The sequence below is a fragment of the Pelophylax lessonae genome (assembly GCF_965119305.1).
Source record: "Pelophylax lessonae genome assembly, chromosome: 5".
Classification (NCBI taxonomy): domain Eukaryota; kingdom Metazoa; phylum Chordata; class Amphibia; order Anura; family Ranidae; genus Pelophylax; species Pelophylax lessonae.
In genome coordinates, this window is record NC_138772.1 from 4,435,444 (window position 1) to 4,447,558 (window position 12,115).

The window sequence follows — 12,115 nt, forward strand, 5'->3', positions numbered from 1 at the left end:
AAGAGCTCGTGATATTGCCTTATTTTTGCTCAGTGAGTTTGATGCTGAGATTTTATTTTTGCAAGAGACCTGGCTCAATACTTTGGCCGATGTCCATCTAGCAAAAAGGGAGTGGAGATGCGGTCCCTCCTTTTGGTCTCTTGCGGCTGAGCCTTGCAGCGGAGTAGCGGTTCTTTTTAAAACCGATATGGTAACGTGCCGGCGGATAATTGAGGTAGAAATGGGGAGATGCATGGTCCTAGACGTCTCTGTTAGGGGGCAGGACCTGCGCCTCATCAATATCTATGGACCGCAGTCAAAATGGGACAGGAAATGCCTCTTCACAAAGATCAAGCCCTTCCTTTTTACATCCCAGCAGGTTGTCTTTGGAGGTGACTTTAACACCATAATTAGGCCTGAAGACAGGAGGGTCTCCATAGACAGGCTGGGTTATGATAGCGTTTTTCTTAGAGATATGGTTAGACAAGCAGGCCTGGTAGATGTGCACATTAAGCACTGCCCTGGCAGCACGGGATTCACGTTTCAGAGAGGGAATAGTCAGAGTAGGATAGATAGGTTTTTTTTAAAGGAGAACTCTGCTTTCTCGGAGTTGAGGGCGGTGGAGTTCTCTGACCACTGTATGCTGTCTGTGACTCTGAATGCCTCGGACACTCCACCCAGGGGAAGGGGTACCTGGAAACTGAATTCGGCTCTCCTGGAAGATGTAGAGGTAAGACAATCCTTTGAGGATTTTTTTCAGGCACAGGTTTCTATTCTGGACTTTTGCAGCAGTAAGTCAGAGTGGTGGGAGCTTGTGAAACAAAGGGCGATTGGACTTTTCAAGGCCATAAGTAAGAAGAAGCAGCTTGGTATGTATATTGCCTACCAGCATTTGCGGAGGAAGCTTGATCGTCTTGTCTCGTATGGAGGAGATCCAGGGGAGATCTCGGAGGTAAAGCTTCTTCTTAGGAAGTGTCAATACGACCGGCATGCCTCCTTGGTTCTGGAGAGAGATTATGGGAAATATCACTCGCCTGATCCTTACCAGAACTGTAAGCAAGGCATAGCAGTTAAGACGGTCATAGGTCTGAGGGATAGTACGGGTTCCCTGGTGAAGTCCAGATCAGGGATCCTGGAGATCTTCAGGTCATATTACGCAGACCTTCTGGGAAGAAAGGACCTTAGTCGGGACAGGATGGAAAGCTTTCTGGATTCTACTCCAGGATTGGGAAATGATACATTGCCTTTGATGGATTTGACAGAACCAATTTCAGCGGATGAGGTAGTTCGTGCTATAGAGAAGCTGGCTACCAAAAAGTCGCCTGGACCAGATGGGTTGACAGCTGAATTTTACAAGTGTTTTAAGTCCATTCTGGCTCCCTTTTTAGCGGAGGTTTATAACAGCTGTTTAGAAGAGGGTTCTCTCCCTCCCTCCATGAGGCAATCCGCTGTGATTCTTCTGTCAAAAGGTAAAGACCCCTCAATAATTGAGAACTGGCGCCCCATCAGTCTTCTCAATGTTGATAGAAAGATCTTGGCGAAGATTCTTTTTTGGCGCTTTTCGTCAGTAGCAGGCGATTTGTTGTCCAATCATCAGCACTGCTCGGTCCAGGGCAGAAGTACCTTTTCAGCAATTTTAGCTGTCCGGGAGGCTTTGGAGCGATGCAGGGCTGCTGGATGGAGAAAGTACTTGCTGGCATTGGATCAGGCGAAGGCTTTTGATCGAGTCAATCATGAGTACCTGTATTTGCTACTTGGTAGATACGGCCTGCAGGGGAGGTTTATTGATTGGTTGAAAACATTATATAAAGGGGCTGAGAGCTTCCCACTTGTTAATGGTTGGGTTGGACGGCCTTTTGAGGTTGGCTCTGGGGTGCGCCAGGGGTGTCCTTTGAGCCCCCTGCTATATGTATTCACAATCGACCCCTTCATAAGAAGGTTAGAGAGTGGATCGTTGTGTGGGGTGCCTTTGGGCATTGCTGGTGTGCCGCCTTTGAAGGTCGTGGCCTATGCCGATGATGTGTCTGTTATTATCTCTGGGATGGAGGAGGCGCAGGAGGTGGTCTCTGTGATAGAGCAGTACACTGAGGCTTCTGGCTCTAAAATCAATCATGAAAAGAGTGAAGTTTTCTGGATGGGTGAGGAGGGTGAAAGCTTCGAACTTCCGGATGCCTTCCCAGAGCCCCAGCAGGAAATTAAAGTGTTGGGCATCAAATTTGGTCCTGGTGACTATGGTCATCGAAATTGGGAAAGCAGGTTGTTGAATGCCAATGCCAAGGTGGCAAGCTGGAAGAAATGGAAACTTTCCTTGAGGGAAAGGGTTGACTTGATTAAAACTTACCTGATCCCAATCTTTTTATATGTCAGCTTTGTCTGTATCTTGCCGGAATCTCTCTATGCAAGGGTGTACAGCTGCTTTTTCCAACTGTTATGGGGAAATAGGCTGAACCTGATCAAACGCAATGTAACTTACCTGTCCAGGCGGGAGGGTGGTCTAGGAATGGTCAACCCTATAGTTTTCTTTTCTCTGCTTTTTTTAAAGTATAATCTTGGTAATATGTTAGCAGAGACCCCGCCGGGATGGGTGGGTATTTTTCAATCTTGGTTTAGGCCTTTTCTGCGATGCTGGGAAGATGGCGGGCCAGTGAAAAGTCTGAGAGTCCGACATGGCAAGCTTCCGGCTTATGTTGCCCCGTGTCTGAAAATACTTAGGCAGTGGCAGGTGACAGTGGGGGATATCAAGTCCCTTCCCAGAAAGCTTCTGGAGAAGAGGATTTTGGGCTCTGCTTTCAGTGTGTCGCTGACCTTAAGGGATTGCCCAGGCCCCGTAATGAGGGAGGGGTTGCGTTTAATTAACTTAGGAAGAATCCCTTTGAAGTTTAGGGATCAAGCCTGGCTCGCTTTCCATGGAAGGCTCTATGTGAGAGGGAACCTGAAGCATCGCCCTGTGGATGATCGGGATTGTCCTAGAGCGGAGTGTGTTGGTAAAGTGGAGTCTATGGACCACTTTTTGCTCCAGTGTCCCTTTAACATAGAGGTGTATAAAAGGGTGGGGAGGGCTCTAGGCATCCCCTTTCTCTATCGCATGAGTTATGCAGAGTGGGTGTACGGGGCATTCCCGACTCGCTGGGATTTTGATTTGGATACACTTTTTCTAGTTAGTATAGTTGTCCGTTACTTCACGTGGAATGCACGGTGCCAGATTACCCTGCGGAAGAAAGTCCTCCCTGTCGAGGTGGTGGTGTACGATATTCTGGGTGAGGTTGGGAAGATTCGGGGTCTTGAGAAGGGCAGGGAGCCTCGAGCGGTCTGGATAAGGGTGTGGAGGAATATCAGACCTGCTTTTGGTGAACTGTCCATCTCTGGGTGAAAAGCTTTTTTCCTATGCTATTTCTTTCACGCCCTTAGCTTTTGTTGGTTAATATCTTCTTTTTGAAGAAGGGCTGCATGCATAATGGGGGTGGTTTTGTTTCTTGACCTCGCAGGTTGGATGTCTGGTGTGGTGGTGTGAGTCTTATTAAGATTATTTTCTCCGGTAATGACAGTTTCATGATGTGAGTTTTGTTTTTGCTGTAAAGCCATTCTTTATTTGTGAGCAGAACTTGCTATGTATTTTTTTCCCTTTTCATGTAAATATGTATATATTTATTTATGTATATTGATTTTATGATTATTGATTGCAAGACTTTTAATAAACAAAAATTGGGAAGAATCTCCCTTACATTGGTGGTCAGAGGGAAGAATGTCCCTTACATTGGTGATCAGAGGGAAGAATGTTCCTTACATTGGTGATCAGTGGGAAGAATGTCCCTTACATTGGTGGTCAATGGGAAGAATGCTTCTTACATTGGTGGTCAGTGGGAAGAATGTTCCTTACATTGGGGGTCAGAGGGAAGAATGTTCCTTACATTGGAGGTCAGGGAGAAGAATGCTCCTTACATTGGTGGTCAGTGAGAAGAATGTCCCTTACATTGGTGGTCAGTGGTAAGAATGTCTCTTACATTGGTGGTCAGTGGCAAGAATGCTCCTTACATTGGTGGTCAGTGGGAAGAATGTCCCTTACATTGGTGGTCAGTGGGAAGAATGTCCCTTACATTGGTGGTCAGTGGGAAGAATGTCCATTATATTGGTGGTCAGTGGGAAGAATGTCCCTTACATTGGTGGTCAGTGGGAAGAATGTCCATTACATTGGTGGTCAGTGGGAAGAATGTTCCTTACATTGGTGGTCAGTGGGAGGAATGTCTCTTACATTGATGGTCAATCAGCTCTAGGAACCCCTAGTGACCTCCTGAGGAACCCTGGATTGAAACCCTTGGTTTAGACCTTAAAGTCTTTGTCTTACTTTTCTCTTCCCTCTTATATAAATATTGATATAATTTGTAATATTTCCCCCATTGCTAGGAATGTGACGGTCCTGAACTCCCGGGTGGTCTCGGTGACGGTGAAGCCCTCCCCTCGCAGTACCTCCGTCCCACTGGACATCGAGTTCTCCCACCTGTACAATGTGAGTAGACAATTTTGTCATGGAACGTTCCGGTGTTTTATGATTCCAATCACAGCTAATGGCCTGAACAGTCAGAATAAAGTCTGATTTCCTGGAGGAGCTGTAATGAGGAATAAATGTCTTTCTTCATATATAGAGTGAGCAGCCAATGAGAGAATAGAGATCACTGTACCGAAGAAGGTTGGCTTTTTGATTTCACAAAACGTGAGGTGCAGATTTTGGGGAGTCAGCTTTCAGGTTTATTGGTAAAGCCGAATTGAACAAGATGAAGCTGATTGGCTCCCATGCAGAGCTGCACCAGATTTTGTATTCTCGAATTTTAATAAATTAACCCCAATGTGACATTTGTGACCCCAACCAAGAACTGAACAGGCACCAGGATGTACATGACTGTCTTCCCTGAGCCGGTGTTCTGCCGAAAACTCCAACTCGCCAAAATCTCCAACCACGTAACTTCTGGTGACTCTACAGCAGCAATAATTGGAGATTTGAATGAGTTGGTATTTTCACAGAACACCGAGTAAGGGGCAAAAAAGTTGTCACCGCCAAGTTGTAGGTTAGTAGCGGGCGGACTAACAATGTCCAGTCATTATAGCGCGTACTGGAGTGTATGTTCATGGCAGCCAATGTTCTGTGAAAACACCAACTCCTCGAAATCTACAATAATTGCTGATGGAGAGACACCGGAAGTGACGTGGTTGGAGATTTTGGTGGGTTGGAGATTTCGTCAGAACACCGGCATCTCTGCCCAGGAAGTAGATGGTGACCATGAATGATGCCTGAACCATGATAGCGCCATCCTTCTTCAGAGAAAAGCAAATGAAGGCATTGTCAGGGGGAGTTCGGTAGTCTCTGTAGGAGGTAATAAATACCTGGAAAAGTCACCCTGACACATTACTCAGCATACATGTATTATATTTGATGAAAGCTCCACCCTAAAGTGAACCTGTTACTTTGACGCAAATACTATTTCCGAAAAGCAGGAGGCACCAAGTCTCTGCCAGAAGAAAGACTCTGAATGATTAACATACAGTATATAATTCCTTATACATTTGAATTAATTAATCATAGCTAAAATATATACTAATAATTATAGATATAAATATCTAATTTTCATGCAATAGTATATATTTGTAGTAATAATAATAATATACTGTATAATAATATAATAGCTTTATATACAGTGTATATATATATATATATATATATATATGTATTATTATCATTAATATATCAGTATTATCAAATAAATAATAAAAGCATGGAGACAATATAAAAGGTATTATAATGTATTATAATTTGAACTTATTTTTAAAATAAAAGTAATAGTGCATATATTTTTATTTATATATTATTATTATTATTTATATTATAAAATTATTATTATTATTTATTATATAAAATGATATTATAAAAATAAGAAAATAATAATCAAACCATTTTAATATCAAAATCAAATAAATATATATATATATATATATAATTTTTATATTAAAATGGTTTTATTATATATATATATATATATATATATATATATATATATATATATATATATATATATATATATATATATATATATAGATAGATAGACAGATCTAAAAAAAAAAAGGTGTGTATATATATATATATATAATGTAATACTAAATAATATGAATACAATATAATGATAAATCATTATATATACAGTATAAAAACATGTAAATAATAGCAGCAGGAGGACAATATAAAGGTATCCTTAATTTATTATCATTTTAACTTACTTTTAAAGTAAGTATGATAGCATATATTTAAATTACATTATATTATAATTAATAAAACTACTACTACTAATAATAATAATAATCCTTTTTACATTATATATATATATATATACAGTATAATATGAAAACAATGTAATGATACATATTTATACTAATATTAATAATATCAAATAATTCATAAAGCCATAGAGACAACTTAGAGTTTTATTATTTATTATAATTTTAATTTATTTAAGTTAATATAATAGTATATACATTTGTAATTATATTTTAATAGTAGTAAAAATGATAACATTATTAATAGACCATATATAGGGATAGATAGATAGATAGATAGATAGATAGATAGATAGATAGATAGATAGATAGATAGATAGATAGATAGATAGATAGATAGAATCAATTTAATAATAAAAGCATGGAGATAATATGCAATTATTATTATTATTTGTTATAATTTTCCCCCCTAAGTGTTATAATTGTGTCTGTGTTACTGTTGCAGGATTTTCCCTCATTTCCTGTCTAGGGAATCTGTTGTCACCAGGACAGGAAGTGAGGGGAAATCTCTCTAATGGAGCCCTAGATAGTAGTAAAACCTAACAGGGTTTCTAATCCTTCTCCCAAAAAACAGTTTAAAGGTTGTCTTCATCCTTTAAATTCATTTTAATTGTATTCCCAATTGAAGTGTAGGTGAAAGTGGATGACATTGCCTGGGAAATCCCTGTGTGTGTGGCCAGCATGACAGATTATAGTACTGTCCTTGTATGACATGTTTCAGGCCTTAAAGCACAGCGACACATCCACATCATATAGCAGAATGAAAGGGGGCACAAATTTGGGGCGCAGACACATGGGACGGAGGATGCCTAATAGGTTTTCCCTCCCACCCTTTGTCGCTGGCACTTTATGTGGTATCTCGCCCTTGTTTCAAGGGGGGACTTGTTAATAATTTTAATTAGAATTTGCTTGTTCTGTGACTAAGCGATATTTGTTCATTAGAATATATTTCAACTTGATTTGTTTAATAAATATTTGATTTTAATATGAAACCAATAAAAGTGCCGCGGCCATTTCTATGCCAAATTTATTGTGTGTGTCTCCTGTATTTTATTTAATATATTATTGTAGTGATACTGGAAGGCATTAGGGGGCGTCCTTCTGTCCCATGCTTAAGGTGCATCCTTCCGTCCCATGTATATAAAGAGTCGCCGGTGGGGCTCTTTAGTCCTGCAGCCTGCAAGGTCGTGGTATTGCCGGTCTGTCATTGGCGCGGTGGAATCAATATCTGTCATTAGCTGTGCCCAGCGCACGCGGATTATCACCTTGCCCCGGGCGCACAATCCGCGTTAAGTGGAAAGCTGATGGAACTGTAATTTAGTGTTTGCGCAGAATGCAAAAAAATAAAAAATAAAAATCCTCTCTCCCGGCCCCACCCGCAGCTCTGAGCCGAGGCGCCGGCCTGGGAGACCAAAACTTTCCATGCCACAATAACACTGAATTTTTCTCCCCTTTCTGCAGGCGACCACCAACCACACCTGCATCTCCTGGGACGAATCCGACATGTAAGTCACCTTCCCTCCCCAGCTTTGTGATCCGCGGCTTCTCCTTACCAGACGCTGCGTCTGCTGGCGTCAGGAAGTGCGCAGTCACCTGCAGCAGCCAATCAGATCGGTCTCTGGAGCTCCTCCACGCTGGTCAGACTGCGGAGCGTGACTTCTGATTGGCTGCTGCGGCTTGTTGTGCTCTGCAGTTGTTGGTTTTGTGCAGCCGGCTGGAATATTGTAGAATCGCTTTTCATTACTATAGAGATACATTGTATCATAATATTATATTTTATTATATTATTGTATCATTCACTCGTCTCTTTTATAGATACATTGTATATACATTGTATCATAGTATATTATTGTCTCTTCTCTTCTATAGAGATACAGTGTATCATAGTATTATATTATATTATATTATATTATTGGCTCTTGTCTTCTATAGAGATACATTGTATCATAGTATTATATTATATTTTTATTATATTATATTATATCATATTATTGGCTCTTGTCTTCTATAGAGATACATTGTATATACATGGTATCATAGTATTATATTATATTTTATTATATTATTGTAACATTCGCTGTTCTCTTTTATATAGATACATTGTATATACATTGTATCATAGTATTATATTATATTATATTATATTATATTATATTATATTATATTATTGTATCATTCACTCGTCTCTTTTATAGATACATTGTATATACATTGTATCATAGTAATATATTATATTTTATTATATTATTGTATCATTCGCTCTTCTCTTTTATAGAAATACATTTTATATACTGTACATTGTATTCTAGGGAATATGTTCTATTATTATATTGTATAATTTACTTTTCTCTTCTATAGAGATATATTTTATATATATATATATATATATATATATATATATATATATATATATATTTTTTTTTTTTTGTATCATAGGATTATATTATATTATTGTATCATTCGCTCTTCTCTTCTATAGAGCTACATTGTATATACATTGTATCGTAATATTATTATATTATAGTATCATAATATATTATATATTATATTATATTATATTCTTGTATCATTCACTCTTCTCTTCTATAAAGATACGTTTTATATATACTGTGTGTGTATATATATATATATATATATATATATATATATATATATATATATACATATATATAGTATCATAGCATTATATTTTATTATATTATATTATTGTATTATTCGATATTCTCTTCTATAGAGATACATTGTATAATAATATTATATTATATTAGAGTATCATAGTATTATATTATATTTTATTATATTATTGTATCATTCACTCCTCTCTTCTACGGAGATACATTTTATATATACAATATATATTGTTTCATAGGATTATATTATATTATATTATATTTTATGATATTAGATTATATTTCATTATTGTATCATTCACTCCTCTCTTCTATAGAGATACATTTTATATATATTCTATCGTAGGACTATATTATATTATATTATTATATTGGTGTTAGACTTCTGTGGATAGAACAGAGAGGCTCCTTTGTGTGTTATAAAAGGATACATTGATTGTAGAAGCTTTATAAGTCAGTATTGTAGTTTTACATCAGCTGGTATGCAGGGGGGGGGGGGGGTGCACAAGCAACAGCATGTCGGGGGGGGGGGGGGTGCACGAGCAACAGTGTGTCCCTGACTTATTGTAGAAGGAAGTATAGAAGTTCTATTTGGAATTACAGCAATTGTATGTGAAGGTTCTATTGCAGATTCCATTCCTCTGTCTCCATATTAGATTATAATATTCCTTCACCAAAGAACGATCGCTCTCTGTCAAGATTTAAAATGATTTTCATTGGTCGCCCAGTGTTGCCGAGTGATCTGCAGTGGAAAGTCAGCATCTTGGTGTTGATTTTCTATATCTGTTTGATGTTTTGTTCAGTTTAGCCGTCACATTGTGGATGGGGGAAATTGCTTTTTTTTTTTTAATACTTTTGCTACAATCAGAGGTTGGGTGTGAATTGGAGTGAATTCGGGTCCAGGCTGCCCTCCTACTGAGGTAAAGCTGAAGGCCTTTAGTCAGCAGGGAGCAGCAGCTTTACTGATTGCAGGGTGTGGCTTTGGGCCAGCATGGGGTGTAGTTGGACCTCTGCAGAGAGACCGCTGCTTCCACGCAGAGCGCAGGGCCTGGCAGGGGACGGCTTTTCTACTCAGGCTGTGGTTGAGTTTTCTGTAGGAAATGATCCATACGGCTGCAGTCACAGCTGGGAAATTTGCCGTGATTCCGCCCGCAATTTCAAAACGCCCGGGAGTGAATGACAAATCGCACAACGCACATTTCAGATGCCATTTATTTGAATGGCACCCAAAAAAACATGGTGCAGGTTCTGCCGTGACTGTCACACAACAAATCGCGCTACAGTCGCTGCAAACCGCATCACGTGAGTCCAGCACGGTGTGGTTCTGCTGCAAATGTCGCACGACAAATCACGCTACAGTGGCTGCAAATCGCATCACGTGAGTCCAGCACGGTGTGGTTCTGCTGCAAATGTCGCACGACAAATCGCGCTACAGTCCCTGCAAACCGCTTCATGTAAGCCCGGCACGGTGTGGTTCTGCTGCAAATGTCGCACGACAAATCGCGCTACAGTCCCTGCAAACCGCATTACATGAGCCCGGCATGGTGTGGTTCTGCCACTACTGTCGCACGACAAACCGCCCTACATCCGCTGCAAACTGCTTCATGTAAGCCCGGCACGGTGTGGTTCTGCTGCAAATGTCGCACGACAAATCACGCTACAGTCCCTGCAAACCGCATCACGTGACCCCGGCACGGTGTGGTTCTGCCACTACTGTCGCACGACAAACCGCATCACGTGAACCCGGCACGGTGTGGTTCTGCTGCAAATGTCGCACGACAAATCACGATACAGTCGCTGCAAACCGCATCATGTGAGCCCGGCATGGTGTGGTTCTGCCGCAAATGTCGCACGACAAATCGCCCTACAGTGGCTGCAAATCGCATCACGTGAGCCCTGCATTGTGTGGTTCTGCTGCAAATGTCGCACGACAAATCACGCTACAGTCGCTGCAAACCGCATCACGTGAGCCCGGCATGGTGTGGTTCTGCCGCAAATGTCGCACGACAAATCACGCTACAATGGCTGCAAATCGCATCACGTGAGCCCGGCACGGTGTGGTTCTGCTGCAAATGTCGCACAACAAATCACGCTACAGTCGCTGCAAACCGCATCACGTGAGCCCGGCATGGTGTGGTTCTGCTGCAAATGTCGCACGACAAATCACGCTACAGTGGCTGCAAATCGCATCACGTGAGCCCGGCAAGGTGTGGTTCTGCTGCAAATGTCGCACGACAAATCACGCTACAGTCGCTGCAAACCGCATTACGTGAGCCCGGCACGGTGTGGTTCTGCTGCAAATGTCGCACGACAAATCACGCTACAGTGGCTGCAAATCGCATCACGTGAGCCCGGCACGGTGTGGTTCTGCCACTACTGTCGCACGACAAACCGCATCACGTGAACCCGGCATGGTGTGGTTCTGCTGCAAATGTCGCACGACAAATCACGATACAGTCGCTGCAAACCGCATCATGTGAGCCCGGCATGGTGTGGTTCTGCCGCAAATGTCGCACGACAAATCGCCCTACAGTGGCTGCAAATCGCATCACGTGAGCCCTGCACGGTGTGGTTCTGCTGCAAATGTCGCACAACAAATCACGCTACAGTCGCTGCAAACCGCATCACGTGAGCCCGGCATGGTGTGGTTCTGCTGCAAATGTCGCACGACAAATCACGCTACAGTGGCTGCAAATCGCATCACGTGAGCCCGGCATGGTGTGGTTCTGCTGCAAATGTCGCACAACAAATCACGCTACAGTCGCTGCAAACCGCATTACATGAGCCCGGCACGGTGTGGTTCTGCCACTACTGTCGCACGACAAACCGCCCTACATTCGCTGCAAACTGCTTCATGTAAGCCCGGCACGGTGTGGTTCTGCTGCAAATGTCGCACGACAAATCACGCTACAGTCCCTGCAAACCGCATCACGTGACCCCGGCACGGTGTGGTTCTGCCACTACTGTCGCACGACAAACCGCATCACGTGAACCCGGCATGGTGTGGTTCTGCTGCAAATGTCGCACGACAAATCACGATACAGTCGCTGCAAACCGCATCATGTGAGCCCGGCATGGTGTGGTTCTGCCACAAATGTCGCACGACAAATCGCCCTACAGTGGCTGCAAATCGCATCACGTGAGCCCTGCATTGTGTGGTTCTGCTGCAAATGTCGCACGACAAA

General features: G+C 41.6%; 1 protein-coding gene across 4 annotated transcripts in view; it reads left to right on the forward strand.

Moving 5' to 3' along the window:
• The window catches only part of ADGRB1 (adhesion G protein-coupled receptor B1), a 912,987-nt gene that overhangs the window by 560,407 nt on the left and 340,465 nt on the right, over window positions 1-12,115 (forward strand). For all 4 annotated transcript variants that reach the window (XM_082259420.1, XM_082259422.1, XM_082259423.1 and 1 more), the window contains 2 exons: window positions 4,381-4,483; window positions 7,762-7,805. In XM_082259420.1, the coding sequence (XP_082115546.1) occupies window positions 4,381-4,483; window positions 7,762-7,805 (147 nt within the window). The remainder of the gene's footprint in view (window positions 1-4,380; window positions 4,484-7,761; window positions 7,806-12,115) is intronic.